At 40.0% G+C, this 22253-nt stretch overlaps 1 protein-coding gene across 7 annotated transcripts; it reads left to right on the top strand.

Annotated features, from left to right (window-relative positions):
* Positions 1 to 1270: 1270 nt before the first annotated feature.
* On the top strand, positions 1271 to 22184 carry clocka (clock circadian regulator a). Of its 7 annotated transcripts, none has more exons than XM_063890792.1 (23): positions 1271 to 1389; positions 6233 to 6307; positions 10746 to 10969; positions 11073 to 11164; positions 11494 to 11553; positions 12099 to 12247; positions 12343 to 12434; positions 12972 to 13061; positions 13214 to 13334; positions 13466 to 13579; positions 13662 to 13780; positions 14365 to 14447; positions 14736 to 14842; positions 14933 to 15080; positions 15178 to 15253; positions 15370 to 15511; positions 15609 to 15709; positions 15846 to 15971; positions 16374 to 16532; positions 16621 to 16824; positions 16932 to 17092; positions 17312 to 17588; positions 17746 to 22184. In XM_063890792.1, exons 4-23 carry the CDS (start codon positions 11145 to 11147, stop codon positions 18046 to 18048), a joined length of 2652 nt encoding a protein of 883 aa, XP_063746862.1. In that variant the 5' UTR covers positions 1271 to 1389; positions 6233 to 6307; positions 10746 to 10969; positions 11073 to 11144; the 3' UTR covers positions 18049 to 22184. The 7 variants fall into 7 exon arrangements, with proteins under 7 accessions (XP_063746862.1, XP_063746860.1, XP_063746861.1 ...); XM_063890790.1 differs by having other exon boundaries at positions 15843 to 15971; XM_063890791.1 differs by having other exon boundaries at positions 15367 to 15511.
* The last annotated feature ends 69 nt before the right edge of the window (positions 22185 to 22253 follow it).

The raw sequence follows: 22253 nt of genomic DNA, 5'->3' as shown, positions 1-22253 counted from the left end.
GTTGTGCTTTTCAAACCAGCTGTGGTGAAATGCTCGCTTCTGCGTACCAAAACTATCTTGTGGTAGCTCTTCAGCTTTACCTGTCTGGGCCCTGTGTCTTTGTCACCTAAATCAAGCCTCTGGATCCCCTTGCTCTCTCTGACTTGACCTTGCCTGTTGATCACTTTTTCCCTCTGCATCTCCTTCTGCCTGACCCTTCAAGATACACAATTAATTGAATTAATAACTGATCACCATAGAGGCTAATGCCATGACTTTCGCTCAGAACACAATAATTGTTTGCTCCCAAATATTTTGAAGTCACACAGATTACATTTTGGGCACATATGTGACTAAAATGGTTGTAATTTCAAGCCCTGAAAAATATTACTAATTACTTGAATTAAAGTAATATTTGGGTCAGGCTAATCAGGTTTACACCCCCCTAAAACAGGCCTAACGACGCCACTGACCCACAGACACTCATCTGAAGATCAAATGTATCGGTAAACGACACAGTCTTTAGCTATTCGGAAAACATGTAAGTTACTATTAAAAAGGCTTATATAAAACAAACAACCGATACAAATTCTACCTGCCTTGTGCCTCTGCTATATGGCATGCTTATCATAATCATAAAATTGCCTCCAAAGGGATTTAGAAAGTAGATGTGGTATTTGCCCATGTTTTTTTTTATTTAAAAATTGTGAAATTACATTTAAAAAGAAAACACATTCAACATTCCCTGTTAAAAACGTTTCAAACTAAATGAAACAGCCCTTTTCAAAGAGTTTTTAGTTGTTTTTCAGCTAAGGACCAAATACAAAATAGAGAATATAACCGAGGCATCCTCATGTTTGTCCCTTACAATAACTTGAACTAACCTATATTTATCCCGTTTTGTCTTCGTGTGAAAGAACAACACAAGAGAAAAACAACACCATTGACAAATAACAGTTAGGCCTACAAACAAGCATAGGAAAAAGTAAAGGGATAATCTGAAGTGCATTTCATAATCATGGCCTTCACACACATTTAACATCATTGAAATTTAAAATGAAAGAAGGAGAGATCATGTATAATAAAATGCCTGAATTAGGGGGAAGGTCTATGAATGACTATTTTCGCCTTTCCACAAGTGGTTTAAATGTTACACATTTAAGCTTTACTATATTAAATGAAAAGAAGACAACACTTCATAGGTCACTGAGACAATCCAAGTCATTTAACCTGTCGCCCAGCTTTCTCTAACCGGGCATGTGATGTGTGATACTGCTGGGGGAGTGTGGAGCGGTAAGTCGGCCCTTTTGGCTCCAACTCCAGCACCGTCCGCCTGCCTCAGCCCTGCGCACTCAACCGTCAGCGCCACTGGCTGCAGGGATATCCCGATGAAAGAGGAGACTGTTCGGGGTAAGTGTGACATCTCTACTGGCGAACTCCGCTGCGTATTTTAAATATTTCATATCTGCAGCCAATCTGTGTTTTGTGGACAGTGGACAAACGTACAGTTGCCACACGGAACAGTTTTGCGTGTGTGTGTTTAGTGACAGAGTCTGGCCAGAGGCCCGGTGACCCACATTCTTATCTAACGCTGAATGTAAGCTAGCTAGCTCCAGCTAAAAGTGGGTTACAGTATGTTGTTGCAGACCAGTTGAAAGCTCGCTACGTTACACCTGAAAACGGTAAAACGCCAGCTTTCTAATTTGTCACGGACACAGGTGCCATGCCAGTGTGTGTCACATATCGCAGTAAGTTTTTTCAATTGTATTACGCTGTTGTTTTGTTTCTGTAATAGACGTAAGTCAGAATGCTAGGCGGCGTTAGCTTTCTTGCAATCACTGCCCGGTTTACCGACCGGTGTTACCTGGCAGCAGCGGGGAGGTAGACACGCTGTACCCAGGTCTGTCACTTCAAGGCTGACTTTCGTTCATGTGACTTTTACATACTTGACAACCGTACACATCTCACCTGCAAAGTCTTTTCCACATCTACTGCCTTTTTTGAACGTTTTTCCCCCCGGTGTTAATGTATTGTATAGATCTGTAGCAGCTGCGTTTCTCTCTAACCCAGCCTGGTTCTCGCATGGATCTGTTCTGCTGCTTCCCATTCAACAGACATGAAATCGATCAAAATGTAATTTAATCCATTCAGCCGCCGATCTACCTGTCAGGCAGTGGGGGGAATTGGACCTGGATCATACCTGTGAAAGTGACAGGAAATAGATGATTAATTATGCTCCCTGGTTTATTGATTTTTATTTGTGAACCTGCAGCACCTAAATTGACGGTAAAATAGGTTTATTGGAGCATATTTTGTTTATTTTCCATTATTTGTCACAGTCATTTATTGAAACCTGAGATGTTGAATGTGTAATGTTGTGTCAAAGCAATGATGTTTTATAATTTACTCAAGACATCAACTTTATTGTTCTCTGAGTAAATTACTATGGAAAAATATATATCCTTCTGACACTTTAATGTTTTGAATGAAGCTTAAATGATAACTGCACTTGAAGTCCGCTTTATGCATCCATTTATCATGTACACATTGATTTGGAATTATTGCACTTGTGTTATGTGGGACATTACATTATGCAATGATATTTTAATGAAGGTAAGTTTAAATGAAGGTATATATACAGCAACACTGTTGTTTACAGCTTGGGAATCTGTTTGTAATCATGGCAAAATATACTCTTGTTGACACTTTCTACCCCAGTGGAGGTTTTAAGCTAAACATCTTTATTTGGCACATTATTTAAAAGCATTTCATTACTTTATACGTTAATTCTTTCAAAGACGCCATTGCTGTATAATAATACCTTTTCAGCCATTTTTTATTTGGTGACATATTATTGCTCAGAGTTGTTGGTGCTAATTGTGCTCATGTAGAAATAGTTTGACACTTTTTTTTGTAGCTGGCAGCCTGGCACCGTGGCTGGCTGCAGGTCAGGAGAATAAAGTGGCAGACTGTTACCACTAACCAGTGTTTCATCATATTTTGGCATCTTTTACATATTGAAACACATTTTTATATTTTATAGGTTTCTCCAAGTGTGCTATAAACTACAGCTGCAACAATTAGTGGATCAGTGGAAGAAACTGCTGTTTCAGCCTCTGAAATAAAGATCTATCTGTTTTATTTAATTATAATCTGAACATGTTTGGTTTAAGAGTCACAAAAACGAGAAACCAAAGGAAGATTTTTTTTTTTTATAGAAATGTTTTCATGTTTTTCTGACTTTTTATTGACCAATGGTTAATTGATGAATCTAGATAATAACAGCAGATTACTCAATAATGATCAGACCCTGCTATACATATAGACTGTCTATACGATAAGAATTTACATGTGTCAGTTAATAGATCCGTTCATGAATGCTGAAGACTGGCACTTTGCAGCAGTTTTAAATCACACTGAGACACTTCATGTGCTACAACATCCACAATTTCAATATCAAATTTACAAGCGAAAGGCTACCACGCTTTACGACCCTTTAAAATCCTGTCATCTAATATAACTAATTTCATTATTCGAGGTAGACCACATGATTTGTGGCTACAGTCTTCAAAGGCCTGTTATCATGAGGTTAAAGACTCTGTGCTTTGCCACACGTAATCCTGACTTTGAAGTCATCTAGACTGTTTGGAGTTGAATCCCTGCTACTTATCGTCATGCCTAAAATAAAGTCTGGCTGATAATGGGTCACACTGTCACACACATCATGTTGTTATTGAAGGCATAATAAGTTGGTCCTTTCTCAACAACGAGTCTTTATTTCTGCCTTCACCTTGTAATGTAGTATTAAAGTCTTATACGGTCAAAACATCCTTTGCAAAGTGCTTCTTGTTAAATATGACTATAGAATATCAGAGTAACCACATTTAGCATTTTTCTTCTTCGTCCTCTTATGATATGCAGATTCAATAGACGGCATGTGACTGTGTCATGGTAACAGTGTTACTTCACCACTGGAGCCCTGTTGTTGTGGCTACAGACTAATCTCGTGCCTGCAATATTCAGTCTGCTTCTCACAAAATTGCTGCTAACTGTGTGTTGAGATATATTGCCCTTTTAAAAGGATTTTTTTTTTTTTTTGGGAGATCATCTGAAGCTAGCTTTAATAGATATCTATGTCATACTTACGGCTCGCTTTTATGTTGTTGCTTAATTTTAAAGGATCTATTGAAATACAAATTTTTGAAATACAATTTTTTTTTCCCGATATAGTTTAATGGCATAAGGTTATTCAGTTATAATATTACAAGCATTATCCTCCAATGATGTCTACAAGTTATTTTGGCAAATCAGTAAATTAATTGCCATAACTTGTACTTCCATGAACCGCTAACCTGTGTTTTGTTCCTTAGTTTCTATAAAAACAAAGCAGCAAAAGTAGCTAATTTTGTGAATGAATACACAGACCATAACAATCAAAAAAGATTTACAATAAAATCTGATGGTTTCACTTTACTGTTTGGCTTCTACAAGCTTAAAGAAAAAAAGATATCCACTGACAGAAACAGAAGCTGAGAAATTCTTTACCATCCATACAGGATTATTTCTGTCAGATTGACCTTTCTTTTAAAGTTTAGAGGATCCTTTCTTTCCGTCACCAATTCACAGACTTTGTCAGCAGTGATTTCTTTGCGTGGCCTCACACTTAATCTCCATCCAAATCATCAAAAATAATGTCCCTTTACTTGACAAAACTCTTGGGGGTTGTCTCAGTGTTTGCTACAAGGATACAGTAATCCTAACTTGAGAGAAGAAGTGAGAGAGTTTTTATGATATTTAGTGAAACAATTGACTGATCTCATGGCCAACCCTGTTCACAATGGACAAAGACTAGGTCATATATTGGAAAAGCTCACACAAACATACAACATCAGGAATTATCCAACACCTTTCATCATGTGCCAACAAACATAAAGTTAGTAAGATAAAGAAAAGGTCTACCTAAATATAGAGGATGAAAACAGTCTCTGTGTGTTGTTCTTTCTTGTGAAAATGGAGAACAAGATGACCTAGATTTGCAATCAAAGTCTTAGAATAACGCGATCTGCTTTTGTGATAATGAAAAATTAGGTCAAGTCTAAAGGGGTTCCCCTGAAAAGGGATGAAAGTAGAGTCGCACCAGTGTTATCGGTAGCATCATTGATAGCTCCTCAGCACTCAAATTAAGCATTAGCGAATTCATTTCATTGGTTTGGACGCTGTGAACTGATTGTATTACCAAAAGATGTGATGGGGTGATTGTTGTCCACCACATAATGATGTCACTGCAATGAAGTAACTTGATCTACAAAATAAATCAACTAGGAAACAGTCATATAACAGAAACAATAAACAAAGAGGTTTTTTATTTCGTTTTTTGAACAGAAAATGAACCAACAACATTTCTGCTTAGCAATATTTGTTTTTCATTTATTTTATTTTATTTCTTCATCTGTTTAGGTCACTGATCAAGTAAATATGTTTGCCAGTTCCAGCCTCTCATATCAAAGATTTGCTGCATTTTGAGTTCATGGAACATTTTATTGGTATTGACTATTTCTTTTAACTTTTAACACAACAGGAAGTAAGTCTGTACAACAACATTAGTTTAAAGGCTTCATTTAGTTGAATGAAAGATGACTATTAAATCCACTGATTGATGTTTAACAGTCATTCCACTGAATCAAGTCCTGGGTTTGGTGAAATCAGTGTGTCAATTTCTTTAAATTCAAATTGAAGATACCAGTACGTTTAATGTGGGGCCAAAAAATGATCACGGGTAACATATTAGCACCACTTTATGACACTTTACGTAGTAGTGTGATACAATTCTTTATAAGGGTTATAACATTTCCAAAGCCTTTGCTGAACACACTCGCATGCACACTCACATGCATACTCGCATGCATACTCACATGCACCCCTTTCTGCAATCATGACACAAAGTAGCCCCACATTAATACACTTCTCGGAGCAGATGCTTGTTTGCACTTCCTGGACGTAAAACTCCTTCCCAGCTGATGGCCGGGGGCTCGGGTTGCTAATGAATGAACTGCGAAGAGTCCCGTGAGTTTGTGTGGGTGTGTGTTTGACACTGCATGTGTTTAGAGCTGTTCTCTTATTTTTTGCAGTGCTATACGAGGCTTATGGGAACCCAGACGTTTTAGTTCTGATTCAGAAATGTGAGTTTCTTCGCTCTAAGCCACATGTTTGTAATTAGTTAACAAATCTAGGTTTCCCATTTTCCGTTCAACAGATGAAGAATTCAGAGTTGACTCATCCATCGTGAGGTGAAGCCGTTACTTAATGAACCCCCACTCATGGAAACAAGGTAAGGCATTGTACACTTGGCTCATTATATTGAGGTATTGGAGAGACATTATACATCAATTCAGTAATGTTCTATTTTTGTCGTTGTTTCACCTGAATATATGAAAATGGAAATGAAATGCGCATGTGACGCATATGATGTGAGGGTTGAGTGTTTATAAACTGCAAAGCACTGCTTAGGTCTTTTGTTATCGTATGTTAAGTGTAAAAGGACAGCCGTGTGTGGCTCCTTTTCATCTGTCTATACACAAGTTATATTTGCCACTTGAACATTATGATTTACTATTAGAAATAAAATGGAAAGCTTCCTAACCAGCTCCTGATGGGTTAAAATGTTTGAGAAAAAGCTTAGGACGTAATTAAGTTGAAGCCTTGAGTGTGCCTTGTTTTGATGATACTTAAGAGTAACAGATATTCTGGACATTAGGTAGCGTGATGTCTTAATTTGAGGTTAAAATACTTAAATTCCAACATTGGCTGTAACTAACAGGTGTTTTCATTGTTGATTTACAACAGAACAATATGTTTAGTCTGCTATTCGGAACAAAGCAACACATCCTCACATATTACAAACTACAACGGTGCGTTTTGCTTGATTGATGATTTCCTAGTCGTCATACTGTTTCATCAATAATAACCACAAGTCTAAGTATTTGCTACAATGCATGTTTAGCTGTTGACTTCTGCATGATGAACAATGTTTAACATAGGAGCAGTCAATAAAGTGTGATTCTGACCTTGACACACTAACCAGTAGACTATAATAAATATGGTGCAAAGTCTTCCTTGAAAGTACAACGCCATTACTCACATAAAGCAAAGTCAAGTAAAGGTCTCGGTTCATACTTGCTGTCAATTATAATTTATATACCAGCCAGCTGTTGGTCACCTATATATTTTGATCACAGGCTGTGTGTGACAGGGCTGCGTGTCTGTAGCCCTTCGTGATGCTTGTATTAAGCTGCCAGTTCTCCTTCTGAACTCCAATGACCTACTTGGCACCGGTATGAGGCCCCTGGCCGAGTTCCTTCTCCACTGGGACAGGAGGCCAGCAGCAGTGGAGGGGCCCCTGCCAACCACTGCTGCTAGCCCCTCAAACATTCCTGTCTGTGGGCTGTGGAGTGAACAAGCAAAACAAAGACCATTTTGTGCTGCTGGGCCTGTGGATGTGTGCTTTAAGAGGAAACGCAGCTGGCTGCCTCCAGTTCAGGGTTTGGTTGGTACCGCTGTGCCTCAGTATGGTGGGCCGTGTTGACAAGCTAGTTGTGATTTTATTTCTAAAGGCCAAGTGACCATGACATTATTAAAACCATCCTCGGTTGCATCTCATATCTTAATCACGAGGAAGCATATTTCTCTACCTTTTGAAACAGAAACAAAAGTCCTTTATTTGTCCTTCATTGGCGGAATGTACATTGTCAAAGCAAATGTGACACAAACAAACAAAACGATTTGATATATAGGCTGTGTTTAAAATATAGCAAACATTTTTAATCAGTTGTATTTGCCTTCAAATAATACCGAAAAAGCATTGACTTTTAGTCATTTCTTATTTAGTAGGTGTTTTGCAGAACATTTAGATTGAATATGCAGGATGTCATTTTAAACACTATCATATTCATGTTCTTTGCTGCCTGGATGTGCTCGTCTAGATCTGCTTCAGACAGGATGTGTGACTGAGTAATTATTCATTCATGTGTTTTTATTGATTGGTGTGACCTCCTCTTACCGGCTGTTAAAATATCATTATCCTTGATATTCCGGCACTTGTGGCTCTGCATATAATTGTCATAGATATATCCCAACCCACTCTTTCTGTATATCACCTGGGTTCCAAGTATGTTTTGTAAGAGACCGTATAGATGTCTGACGTTCCAGTGATTTTACATTTTAAACGGCCGACTGAAGTTACTTGTCTTTCTAGGAATGTTGGTTCACCCCTGGGATCTTTTAAAGCTTCACAAATCCCCTGCTCTTGGGTGTCAGGATGTGACGTAGATAAAGAAGAAACTCAAGGGTTGCTATGACACCAGAATTAACCTAACCATGTGCCCTACCAGACAGCTTCAGCATAAAAGTAAAGCTTGGTATAGAAGCGTAAGGGATGCATCCCCGTGTTTGAATTTCAGAGAGCTGTCAAAGTAAGCTGTTTGAGGTGTTATCCTGCAACCGCATTGACAACTGCTGGTCCAGAACATATGAACTAGTTTTGATGAACAGGTTTTATAACATGCAGTGGTATTATCCTGTGTTGTGAATGAGAAGAGATGGATACCTGGTGGATATTAAACATTTGGATCATCATCACAGGGTACATTTTACACGTCACCTTAATAAATGTCTGAGCCTACAGATTCACAAGATACATTCTTTTTTTAGCTCTGCTGTATTCACTCTTAGTTAACGTTGTCTCTTAATTCAATACTAGAAACACTCCCTGAGATTCTGCTTCACAATACAATAACGATCGGAGGGATTGGTTTACTGAAGCAATGCACAGGTGCCATTGTTTTACATGCACAGACTTCAAACTTTAGTCCAATAATTCTCAGTGTATGACGAAGAAAGTATGTGTGGAGGAATTCAGGAAGGCTATTTTAACTCCGCACAGTGAGGCCGGTTGCTATGGTGTTGCCCATTAACACTGTTGTTGTGCTGGCTGCTCAGTGCCGGGTGTGGAGGGGTGCAGCAGGGTGCGTGATGAGCAGCGCCAAAGATCCACTTAAGAGTGACTCATTTCCTCACAGCTCTGCTGCCCTACATCTCAGCATGTGTGCACACACCCACACACACATAATATCAACAGACCTTCAATGATACTGTGTAAGCATTAGGAAAATGATGAAATGATGCGAGTTATTTTAATTTGAATACGTCTGCCAGTCTATATGGTTCACATTGCTTTAAACTGCGATGTGGCTGTTTACATGTCTGTAACGCTGAGGCTCAGTGAACACCAGGAAGCCTTTGTATGTCATGTAAATAAATAAGGAAATATGATGACATATGATACCCAGACAGCGGGATGACATACTGCCGCCTCTTGAAGGTGCTTTCTGTGTAAATGTGTGGCTTTAAAGGATTTGATGTTGCCAGGGAGTGCAGTGTTATTAGTAAGAGCAGGAAGGTGTTGCCTGAGGTGCTGTGATTAAGATAGATCGGAGGAGGAAGAAAGTAGGTCATTGGGCCAGCAGGTCAGTGAAGCGAGGATGACATCACAGTTATACAACCTCTGCTCACCCAGTTACACAACAATCACTCTGCGCTACTGCTGCAGCTGCTGCTGACACGCTAGTGTCCACATTTCCCTTCCTTTTCTTTTGCCCTCATATCAGTCAGGACCAGTGTTTCTTTTTTTAGCCTTTTTACAGCCTGTTTACTAGCTAGCTTGACTTTTCAAGATGCAGAAATACTGAATCTCGTCACTCCCTTTACTATGTTGCCGTAAAGGTTAGTTGGTTGCTTGTTTTGACAAAAACAGACATCTCATATATGTCACTCATCCTTTGAATTTGTGTGAAAAGAATCTACGCAGCCAGAAGTAAAAATAACACTGCATAGCTGGGAGTCAACGGGCTGCAACAGGACCTACTCCTCCTCTTTCCGTCATTTTTTCCTTCACGTGTTTTAACATGAAGGTGTATATATTCACTGTGCTGACTGCTTACCTTGTTTTGATGAACCCGGCTGTAGGTTCATTTACTTTCTTTTTATAATAACAGTATACACGCTGAATGTTTTCATTTACACACTGATCCTGGTAAAAAAAAGTTATGAATTAAGATACGTGTTCACATGAAATGTATTTCATAGGCCAAATCATTCAATGACACATCAACAAAACATTTTGAAACATATTGTTTTGCTTCTAAAACTGAGACACTAAACTTTGGTGCTTTTCAATATATAAAAAAAGCACAACTCAAGAAAGAGTTCCACAGAAACAGAGTGTGTGTGGATTTGCCTGGTTTGGCAATTTGTTGGACCTTGAATGAGAATGTGTGATAATGCCAGCTATATCAATAACAGCAGGTGTGTTTTATGCTGTTTGGCTTAACCAGATACTGATAGTTATTAAACCTTAACTACAAATCCCTAAAACTGCAATAACGAAGGGAGGAAAAGGCCCTCGCACACAGGTTCTTACGGTAACTGGTTCATGAAATAAATACGTCAAATATTAATGCTAGAGATCCAGTGGGCATTTTAATCTGACACTCTATTGTAGGCCTACCTGCTCAGGAACGAGTCAGGAGAGAGGAAGAATATATATGCTGTCAGAGATGTGCTGAATCTATGACTGATGTGGTGCTTTTTTCCTTTTGGCTGATAAAAATAGGTGTTATTATGTATTTACTTCATCACGAGGCTGCATTACTTTTGCCTTTTAAACTGTCCTACACTGACCACATATGTTTTTTTAATTTTATTTCTTTTAGACTCAGATGTTGCTGCCATGTGCCAGTCTCACACCCAAAACAGAAGAAAAACTCAGACCTCTTTTCGACTGAATGCCCTCTGATCGTTGAAACTTTCAGTGACTCTCCTCCAAGACTCTCAGAGCTAAACCACCCCCCTTACCACAGTGTGTCCACCCACGCCCTTCCTTCATCTAGCAGCAACTTCCTCATCCTCTCACAGGACTGGCTGTACTGTCAGTAAGGTGAGATTATCACTTTAACAGTGTGACGTGACTACTGTTTTCAATCCCTGGGAAGAGGAAACTGGTGCAAGTTCTTACCATGTGCGGTTCTTTTCCCCTAAAGATTATTTCACAAATGTCTACCTCACGGTTAAAAAACCCCTGTCCAACACTGCGACCCTGAACAGGATACAAGATGACCTCGAGCATTGACCGGTAAGTAACGAGTGACCTGCATTTGGCTTGTTTTGAATTGTCTAAAGCACCTTTTTTATCTGATCAACTGTACAGAGCTGTGATGTAATGTACTATATGACAATTTAAGGCAATATCCTATCAAAATTGCCATTGGTTGATTTCTACTCAAATGTATAGTGGTCTCAGGAGCATTAGATTGTCACTTGGGGGGATACTGTGTCCAGTTTTCCTGCTCTAACATGAACATTAAGATTTAGCTGGGACTCTCTTATCACAGTGTTTAAATTAGATTATTAGAGAAGGAATAGTAGAAGATCCTCATCAACTGTTGGTGTCTTGCTCTGCAGGGATGACAGCAGTATCTTTGATGGGTTAATGGAAGAAGATGAAAAGGACAAAGCAAAACGGTACGATCCCTGCGGATTGTGTTCAGATCAAAAAAGCTTTGTTTTACTTTTTAAATCATGAATCTCAAATCATTAAAGTAGGGATACATCAGATGGCCCTATTTCCTAATATACTGTAGTTGTTGTAGTTAGGGTTTATTTGTCAAAATAGGTGCAGTTGTGGTTTTTCAGAACACTCACAATAATGTAGCATTGCTCATGTAGCTCTGACCAAACTACTGGTATCTATAAAGACAAATCACACTTTATTTTTTGTCTTTTTATTGCGTCGTTCACATTATGTCACAATTTCAAACAAATCTATCACAAGATACAAATGTAACAGACAAACAGAGCTTCCTGTGATCCATTTCAGACATCCCGAAAAGGACAATAAATAAAAAACTACCCAAGATATTACATTGTCATCCGGTCCAGCTTCCATATCCTAAGCAAAGGTTTCAAAAGGCTGCTTAAAATGATTAAATAAACCCTCTGACCGTACATCTAATCTTCTCCAGTTTAATATGGTACACCACATTAACACATTCTTATTCTAACCACAGTGTGTCCCGTAACAAGTCTGAGAAGAAACGCAGAGATCAGTTCAATGTCCTCATCAAAGAGCTGGGCACCATGTTGCCGGGCAACACCCGAAAGATGGACAAGTCCACTATTTTGCAAAATAGCATCGACTATCTGCACAAACACAAAGGTGAGGAACGCTCCTGCGGCCAGTGTGTGATCAAGAATCTTGAGTTGTGGATCACGGTCTTCAGCTGAACCTGTTTCATGTTTTATGTTCATCAGAAATCGCAGCTCAGTCAGAGTCAACGGAGATCCGACAGGACTGGAAGCCTCCTTTTCTCAGCAATGAAGAGTTCACTCAGCTGATGTTGGAGGTGAGCTAAAAAAAAAAGAGCTAAGGATATGACTGGGCGATATGGCCAAGTCTTATATCCCAATATTGGTCATTTCATGTATATACAGTATATATCACGGTATAGCAAGCTTATGGTAATTAAATATTGTTTCTTTATTGAAACCTATTTTCTACAATACTTTTTTAATTAACTACTTTATTTTTAATTTATAACTTGACTGCAAAATTAACATTTCAGGTTTAGGTGAAATAATAGAGGAAAATAAAAATATATTTATAGCTATACCCTGACTATGTTGACATAAATTGAGTCCAGTTTTAAAAGCCACAATCTTCAAATGATTTTCTAAGAAAATTGAGTTAATAGCACCTGTTGTTATCAATTAAGAAGACATTGTTGGGTAATGTGATATCTCTACATGAATATGATTTCATCATCATATCATTCCCTTTGTAAAATGATCACTTTTAATTATTGTCTATCTCTAACTAAACGTAGGATGCTGTCATTTTGCATTCCTTTTTCTAATTCAAGACTACATTTTGTTTCTGTCAGGCGTTGGATGGATTTTTTCTTGCAATTATGACTGATGGAAATATCATCTACGCCTCTGAGAGTGTGACGTCCCTACTTGAACACTTGCCTGTGAGTATAACGTAAATTAATAATAAAGTTCACTCAATATTACATTTTTAAGATATTTATAACAAAGCCAACTTGTCATTAGCGCCACCTGTGTGATACATTTGTTCTGTGTAAAGCAACTCCTTAATCATGATATTTGACATGTGTTACAGTCTGATCTTGTGGACCAGAACCTTCTGAACTTCCTGCCCATGGGGGAGCATTCAGATGTGTACAAGGCTCTGTCCTCTCATATCATGGAGGGAGAGACACTGACGCCTGAATATCTGAAAAGTACGTTGAATCTTTGACTTTGACTTTTGTATTATTTTGCTATTATATTATCCTACTGTATATCTAGTCATCCCAAGTGTCAGTTATTTTCTTCGATTCGTTGTTTCTAATACTGTGATGTTCTTTACCAGCAAAAAATCAGCTAGAATTCTGTTGCCACATGCTCCGAGGGACAATAGACCCCAAAGAGCCCCCTGTGTACGAATATGTCAAGTTCATCGGAAACTTCAAGTCCCTGAATAATGGTAGGTTACACTTCAATTATTTTCTGAGCTCGGGGCTGTGTTTTCCTAGTTGTAAAGTTTCTGTTATTGTATCTGTCCCCAGTGCCTAACTGTACCAGAAACGGTTTTGAAGGAGTGATCCAGCGGTCGCTTCACTCTGCTTATGAAGATGGAGTGTGTCTAATAGCAACTGTGAAGCTTGCCAAACCACAGTTCATCAAGGTAATAATCACAAGCCGTTGTTTCACTTGACACACATTCAGTTAAGCACTTCAGGGTGTGGAAAAACACTTTTGATTAGAAGAGAAACCAAAAGTAATGCTTACCCAGTCGCTCCATGCAAACACATCCTCCTGTAAACCATTATAGGCAGTCCCATGTTGACTCTGTTTTACTTAGTTTGAAAAACACTTTATCTTTTTGTCTCTTTCTCGTTGTGTTTTGTTCAACCGAGTTAAAGAGCTGCTCTGGATTTCCCGTTTACTAGTTGGAAATTAAGTGACATTGAATTTGAAATAAAGATTAAACAATACCCAAAAGTGTTATGGAGTAAAGGAGTTGGCACTGAAATTAAGGCAGTGGTACCTGTATGAAATAAATGTTGGAAATTCCTTAAAACTTTTAAAAAAGTAATTCTGGTTAACAATAAACACTGCACTCTTAGGAGAATGTGAATGCTTATATCAACCTCCTTAGACTCACATTATTTCCTGCAGATTATTTCTGTGCAGCTTAAAATGGTGAGAAGTATTTATATGTATTTTTTTAGATACATGTTAATGATGTTAAACCTAAATTCCTCACAGGAGATGTGCACTGTAGAGGAGCCCAATGAGGAATTCACCTCCAGACATAGTTTAGAGTGGAAATTTCTCTTCTTGGATCACAGGTACAGTTTTTAAACAGTGTCTTTGTTCCACTTTGCTTTTCACTGTGTTTTGCTGTTAGAAAAAACCTACAACAAATCTCTGATAAACTCATTGTGTGACAGCTTATATTAAATGTATATGCTGATGTCAATAAGCAACATACATTCTGTGTTGAGATTGTTTCCTTTGTAGTGTAGCACCAATATAGTTTGTAACCCCCTATTATTTTAATTCAAAATGTCAATTTTCTGGTGCTTTTTTTTAATTAGGCAAATATTCATCGCAAAACATTGTCTGTGTTTGTCCAGAGCGCCACCCATTATAGGTTACCTCCCATTTGAGGTGCTGGGTACATCAGGATATGACTACTACCATGTAGATGACCTGGAGACGCTGGCCAAATGCCACGAACATTGTGAGTACAGCTTTCTCAGACAAAATTTTAAAAAGTTCCTAAACTCTTTTTGAGTTTTTAATCAAGCGCCCTCTCTTTGTGTGTCTGTAGTAATGCAATATGGCAAAGGAAAGTCCTGCTACTATAGATTCCTCACCAAAGGGCAGCAGTGGATTTGGCTTCAGACCCACTACTACATCACCTACCACCAGTGGAACTCCAGACCAGAGTTTATTGTATGCACACACACTGTTGTAAGGTACGTCAAAGATTTACCCTGAGATTTCTACATTCCTAGAGGCAAAAGGAGAAAAATTTGTTTGTATGTGTAGTTTATTCACTGCCTTATTCTACAGTTACGCTGAAGTAAGAGCAGAGCAGCGCAGGGAGCTTGGAATCGAAGAATTACAACCTGAGATCACACCAGACAAGGTGAGACTTCTGTTCAACAGTGTTTTTATAATTATTTGTTACATTATGGATCAGTAATTTGTGACAATGATTTGTATGGAGACCCAGATCTGACTTTTTCCCACGCCTCACAGCAGTCCCAGGACTCAGAGTCAGAGTCCCAGCTCAACACATCCAGCCTGAAGGAGGCTCTGGATCGCTTCAACCACAGCCGGTCACCTTCAGCCTCATCTCGCAGCTCACGCAAATCGTCGCACACCGCTGTGTCAGACCCAGCCTGTAAGCACACTCAACTATCTCTGTGACTGAAACTATTTTATACTAGGTGGTCTATTCTTTTTTTGATCTGAGCATCATGTTTATGTTCCCCTCTCAGCGGCGCAGATTAAGCTTCAGGGAGACAGGAGCACACCAGGTCGCCAGTCTGTGTCTGCTGTGGAGATGACCTCACAGCGAAGATCATCCATCAGCAGTCAGGTCGGTGGAGAACAGAGTCTGGTGTAAAAGGGCTTTAATTGGGGGACATTTAGGGGGATTTCAAATGCTTTATTTTGAAATGTTTTTCATTCCTCTTTGTCGGGGGCTAATGTTGTTCTGTATGTTATTTCAGCAGTCAATGACCTCCCAAACTACAGGACAGAACATGGCAACATCTGTGGTTTCACAACAACAACAGCAACAACAACAGCAGCAGCAGCAGCAACAGCCTCAACAGCAACAAGTTCAGATCAGTGGGCAGGTGAGATAGTTAACTCAATTGTTTCAAAGCTTAATTCAGAACTATTCGGCGGTGCCCGTTAGCCAGCTTTTCCAGCACCTTTTGATAGCATGCTTTGGTTTTATTAATAAAACACCAGCTCCCTGATTAATAGGTATAGTCATTGATAAGATTATTAATTGATCATTCAGATCAACAATTGAGTTTCTTCTTAATAATTGTATTCATATTCACATAGTTGCCACCTAAATGTGATTTATAAAACAATCAAAAACTTCAGGCACTAAAGTGACATTTTGGTGCCATTGAATTACTGTTTAAAATTGCTCCTCTTATGCTAGGCCAGATATAGATTACATTTAAATCCCCTCAGCAGTTATGATTTAACCTCCCTCTGTGTCCCATTTCATTATTCTTCGGCAGGCAATGGTTCAGTTTTCCAGCCAGCTAGAAGTCATGCATAACCTGAAAGAGCAGCTGGAGCAGAGGACCAGGCTGATCGAGGCCAACATTCAGCGGCAGCAGGACGAGCTGAGGCAGATCCAGGACGAGCTGCAGAGAGTGCAGGGACAGAACCTGCAGGTGAGACCGAAGAGAAGTGTTGTTGTTTATTTTCAGTTTCGGTGGATGATTTTGCCGACTTTTCTAGAATCGTTTCCGCATGTTTCAGATGTTCTTGCCAAAAGGAGCCGGCGGACTGAATCTCAGCACTGTTCAGATGGCCCAGGGGAACGCTGTGCAGCAGGGGGGGGCTCTCAGCATGCAAGGCCAGGTGGTGTCTGCAGGACTTTTACAGAACAGCATTCAGCCACAACATGCTGTCCAGCCCCAGCAACAAACGCTGCTACGGGAACAGAGCACAGCACTCTCACAGGTCTGACAAACCAAACCGGTTGCCCTGAGTTGTCTATCGAAAACATCGAACACAGCCACATCTCAGTCTTGTTCTGTGTATTTCAGCGGTTGTCTCTCATTTTGCAGCCTCAACAGAATTCCCTGCCTGCGGCTCTTTACAACACAATGATGATCCCTCAGCAGAGCCAGGCTAACATGGTCCAGATTGCCACCAGCCTGGCTCAGAATAGTGGACACAACACTCCTGCTGTGGCCACATTTGCACAGGACCGTTCAACTCAAATTAGGTTTGCACCCTTGTTTAAAATCTGTTCCCATTGCTGTCTTGGTTTGGCATTTCATACATGTATCTTCACACAAAGTGAGCTTGTTATCAAGTACTGTAAGGTCCTTGATTGCACCGCCATGCTGCATACCACTTTAATTTTATGAAGTACAAGCGTTCTCCTGACTGTATTTCCATGTGATTCTGTGAACTTTTTTGGCCAACTTCCTGCCCCTCCCAGGTTTCCTGCAAGTCCTCAGCTGCTCACCAAGCTAATGGCAGGGCAGATGGCATGTGGGGCCGTCATGGTCCCTACAACCATGTTCATGGGCCAAGTGGTGACTGCCTTCGCTCCACAGCAGGGCCAAACCCAAACAATCAGCATTTCCCAGCAGCCATCACAGCAGCATCAGCAGCAGGAGCAGCAGGTACAGCAGCAGTCACAGCAGCAGTCACAGGTCACAGCCATGCAGCTAGGGCAGGCTCCACTGGCCCAGCAGCAAACACAGTTCCTTCAGGTAACGCTCAGGGGGAAATGAACATGAACTAACTTTGCACATTAATGGTTCCAAATGACATACCTTGTTGGTATGTTTTAATTTATTTATACATGTGGTGATGACTACAGGTTAATTTCCATCCAATTAACCAGCTTATCCCATTTTTCCACACAAGGCTTCTCGGCTTCTTCATGGAAACCAGTCCACCCAGTTGATCCTGCAGGCAGCGTTCCCTCTCCAGCAGCAGGGTTCCTTCACTGCCACACCACAACAACAACAACAACAACAACAGCAGCAACAGTTACAACAACAACAGCAGTTACAACAACAGCATCATCATCATCATCAACAACAACATCAACAACAGAAGCAGCTACAACAGCATAAACAGCAACTCCATCAGCAGCAGCAGCAGCAGCAGCTCGCCCCTCACCGGGCGGACAGTCTCTCTGATCGCTCCGCAACGCAGCAACAGTAGCTGGGGGTCAGCCAATCAGAAGTGGACTGAGTCAAACCCAAGTGTGGGTGTCTTTGTGAGGGGGTGTAAAGAGAAGTCCTGCTGAGAGTGCAGCACTAAGACCACGCCTCAGGCTGAGGAGTGAGGGGATGGGCAGCGGTGGCTTCCCCCCCCTTACAAAGATCTGTTGCTGTCTGCACTTAACTCCTGAGCTCAAAGTGCTGCAGAGGACCGGTCCTGGGCCCGCTGTGGCTCTGGCTCTGGGACAAAGGCCTTTCTCAAAGAAAACAGGGAGCCTACAGACCTTTTAAAATGGACTCCCCCTCACACCCTCCCCTGGCCCTCTCCCTGTGTGTTCAGTGTGTGTGTGTCACCCTCACAGGATTGTTTTATGCAGAGCTCTCCGGTTAATTGAGGTAATGCAGAGAAGCTTCTATCGAGCTTGAAGGACCCCTGCAGCACGGCCAGAGGCTGCTTTGCTTTGGATGTTTTCTCCTTTTCTTGTTGGAAATAATTATGTCAGAAAATATTTTTTAAATGTTGTGTACATTGAACTTTTACTGTACAGAACACCAGGTGTAATATATAATGTAAATATATTGAAAAAGAAAGAACTAATATTTTATATGATGCATGAAATGAAACGTGTAGTTATTTTGAAGCTTTGAATATGCTTTTTTTCTAGAGCTCTATGAAAAAAAGATCTTAAAGTGCTCAGTGGCTGATATTCTCACAGACCCTCCCCCCCTTCTCCTAGGGGAAATGTTTGTGTGCCGATGCTGCTTGTGGTGTCACAGTTTGTTTAGTCCTTGAACCATATTTTCACAGATTTCATAAAATTGTCAAATATTGGAGGAATATTTTAAAGTATTTTAAAAAGGTTTTTAAGATGTGCTTCAAGCCTGCACACTGAATACTAAATTCTACTTAAATGTTGTGAAATAACTCAAACCTACAAAGGTTAGGCTAAATGTTAGCAAACAGTAATACTGAACAATACTTATTTTCTTATTTATTCGCCTTTAGCACTTCTGCTGAGAACCCTCCTTTTCAGAGTTATACATAATGTACTTATAGATTTATTCAATATCTAGATTATTACCCCTTCAAATATATTTCAATGTGAAAGTCAGACCTGGTAACCTGTGGCTGACATTCTCACACTAAGCTTGAGTGAAATTATTTGTGTTAGCACGGCGCTGATCAAACAGTGTTGTAATTGGCAGTCTGATCATCCATCCAGTCTTAAGCCCCTTATCTGGGTCAGCAGAGTGAGGAGAGCAGCCTAGACTCATAGGCTCCCTCATCCAGTCGGTCCGGTGTGAGCTGCAGGAATCACAAACCCCTTAACTAGCTCTCGGTGAAGTAGTAGCAGCAGCAGCAGCAGCAGCAGCAAAAAGGTCCCCTAATATCTGTGAACTCCTTGCTCATCAGGAAAAGAGAGGCCAGCCCCCACCTCCATTAGACTCCATATAGTGTCTGCAAAGTAGCTTCTAACCAGCTTTAAGTGGTTGGAATACAATCGGTCTCATGAGAGCTTAGCTTTTATGTTCTCAGTCAGGCTTTGATTTGAGAAAGCAGATTCAACTTCAGCTAATTAAACTTGTCGTAATGCTCTACATGTTTACTCACCCTCCCCTAAAACCGCAATCACTGTTTTTATTAGCTACTTGGCGGCAGTGATGCCAGCTGTGAACCCAACACTGCCATAATACAGTCAACTTTTTTGCAAACAGTTGCCTGTTTTGCGTAGGTGGTTTCTTCTTTTCTACTTTATTGTGTACCATTTGAAAATGCCGACCAGCATGTAAGCAGGCCGGCCTGGCAGCCTCCTCACCATCTGACCGAAACCACCGTCAGATGGCTGAGAGTAACAAAGGGCCACTGGTCCGGTGAAATATAAAGTTTGTCTTGAACCTTTGGCCCAAGTTGTCTGGTTATACCATGTGTGCTTACAGCATGCATGTAATGAAGTTTGAATATGGTGTTCATAATGATTAAACGAGTTTAGCAAAGAAGACCAATAACTTGAGTTCATCTCATGTAACAACATCTGTTTCTACTGCTACATGCCCTGAAGCCCCGCTCAGTTTGTTTGAACATGTAGAACATTTATTTTAACCCAAACTATGACCTTAACATTATGATGTTTTAGTTTAACTCCAAAGTTGTCATCTGTTTCAAATGTTTAGCGAGTGGGTTTCGCATTATTAGGTTATTGCTGTCCTTGTGTATTTAGTTTGAATCACTCATTTCCAAATACATTTGGCTTCAATATATTTATGTAATTGTTTTAAAAAAAAAAGATATTTTCATGTTGCCTCTTTTGGTTATAGATGTTTCAGATCTAGCTGTATTTAATGAAGCAGGCCCATGTTTAGTGTGTAATTGATCTCGGACTTCATTATAGTCATCGACATCATGTCAATATTGCATCAAAACACTTATACGCACCTTTTCAAAATGCATTTAAAAACTCTAAGGGACTGTACAAAAAAACATTGTAATGAGGAGTTTGTTTTTTTGAAAGAGCAGGACCCCTCCAAGGTCATCTAAATATCTGATTTTTATTTATTTTTTAAATGTATGATCCGTGGCACCCCATCACAAGGCAACTATTTTGATGGGGAAAACCATGAAATTAAAAAACCTTAACCGTGGAAAAATGAAAAGCCCTCCTTTCAGAAACAAAGAAATAATTCATAACCTACCTCCCTTTTCTGAACCTACCTCCTGCTAATAACTCCCAAACAGTCCCGAACCTAAAACAATAGCTAGAGTATAAGTCGACCTTTAGAGACCTTTACACTCCTCTTCTTGAAAACCACGTGTGCTCCTGCAACACATCAGGATATAAAAAAGACACGCAACCGTTCAGGACCCTGTACAGTGAAACTGTCCCTGTCTCCCATGCAAACAGCACTCTGGAGGCGTGGTATAGGTGGGGAAGTACACTACAAGAATGTAACCAAACATCATGTACACAAGTATTTTGCACGTGTGGCAGTGAGAGACTTTGCACAATGTATGATGAGACATGCAGTAAAAAAGAGATCTACATTATTTTTCTATTACCGGGATAGACCTCAGTGAGCTTGCATAGACACATGACATTAAAGAAGGTAACGGCACAGCTTTCAAATGTGCAAGCATGAAGGATCTAAACGAACTGTGACATAAACACCAAGACTGTTGAGCTCCTTTCCCCCAAGAAAGGGCTGGTTACTAGTGAGTTGATGGTTATGCAAAGACTTTGTTTCAAATTGAAAGGTCGTTTTGAGTCTTTACCAGCCTATCAAGTGGTTTTCCGTGATGCAGGAAATGGTTGAAATTGACCCAAGCTTTTTAAAAGAGAAGTTATTAGTCGGTCATTGCCAAGCTAAAAAACACCTGATGGAATAATGTTGTTGTCTGAAGACAGGGGATGCCTAAATGAAATTGAAATTTTAGTTTGATGTCGTTTGAATTTCTATTGGTGTCTGTCCCCCCCCCTCCTCCCTTCTCAGTTCATATTTGTGTATTGTCTGGCTCATGAAATCCTCCTGCAGTAAAAACGACTGCAAGGAACACTGAATCACATTCCAGGTCACACCTGATGTCAGAGCAGGTGTTAAGACTCCTTTCCGGTGTGGCCTAGGAATCAAAATGCAGCATTTCAGCCCCGCTAGCATGCCCAGGTAGAGTTTGAAATGTTTGTACCATTTATTATATTCAGTGGATGTACTGTATGAAAACCAAACCTATTTTTCCATCATAACCATTACAAGAAACTTTCAGTAACCATACCTACTTATGCTACACTGTAGATTTAACCCCTGCACTGTTTACAGGTTCAGTTTATGCTCATGCTCAGGTGGAGTATAAATGTTGCACTCTTGCCATCACTACTGCCACCTGCTGGTCAGTTTCAGGTAATTTTTAGGCTTCAGTTTAAAGCTCTTCCACGGGAAACAAACTACCCTCAGAAAGGATCTGAAATAACTTTTCCTTCCTTCACTGCATTGCAAATCATGAATTATTGCTAAACGTTAAACACGTTTGTACCTTGCATTTATTTCATGAGCCAAACAGATCATAAATGAAAACAAAACTGTAAGGCAAAAGTGTCAATCGATTGCTCCCCATTCAATTTGAGAATAAAATTGTAATGCAGTCTGTTGATTTGTTTATTATTTGTGTTTCTAGGTTTGTCCACTCAGCTCTAGACAGAACACACGACTGGGTAG

The sequence above is a fragment of the Eleginops maclovinus genome, chromosome 9, assembly GCF_036324505.1.
Source record: "Eleginops maclovinus isolate JMC-PN-2008 ecotype Puerto Natales chromosome 9, JC_Emac_rtc_rv5, whole genome shotgun sequence".
In the NCBI taxonomy this organism is placed as follows: domain Eukaryota; kingdom Metazoa; phylum Chordata; class Actinopteri; order Perciformes; family Eleginopidae; genus Eleginops; species Eleginops maclovinus.
This window is presented reverse-complemented; position numbering and strand designations above follow the sequence as displayed.

Bases quoted from the DNA above. Each gene is read 5' to 3' on its own strand.
- clocka (XM_063890788.1), top strand. From the start codon at position 11,145: ATGACCTCGAGCATTGACCG. The intron at 13,335-13,465 runs GTACGTTGAATC...GTTCTTTACCAG, and splicing joins GACGCCTGAATATCTGAAAA to CAAAAAATCAGCTAGAATTC. The intron at 17,093-17,311 runs GTTTGCACCCTT...TGCCCCTCCCAG, and splicing joins GACCGTTCAACTCAAATTAG to GTTTCCTGCAAGTCCTCAGC.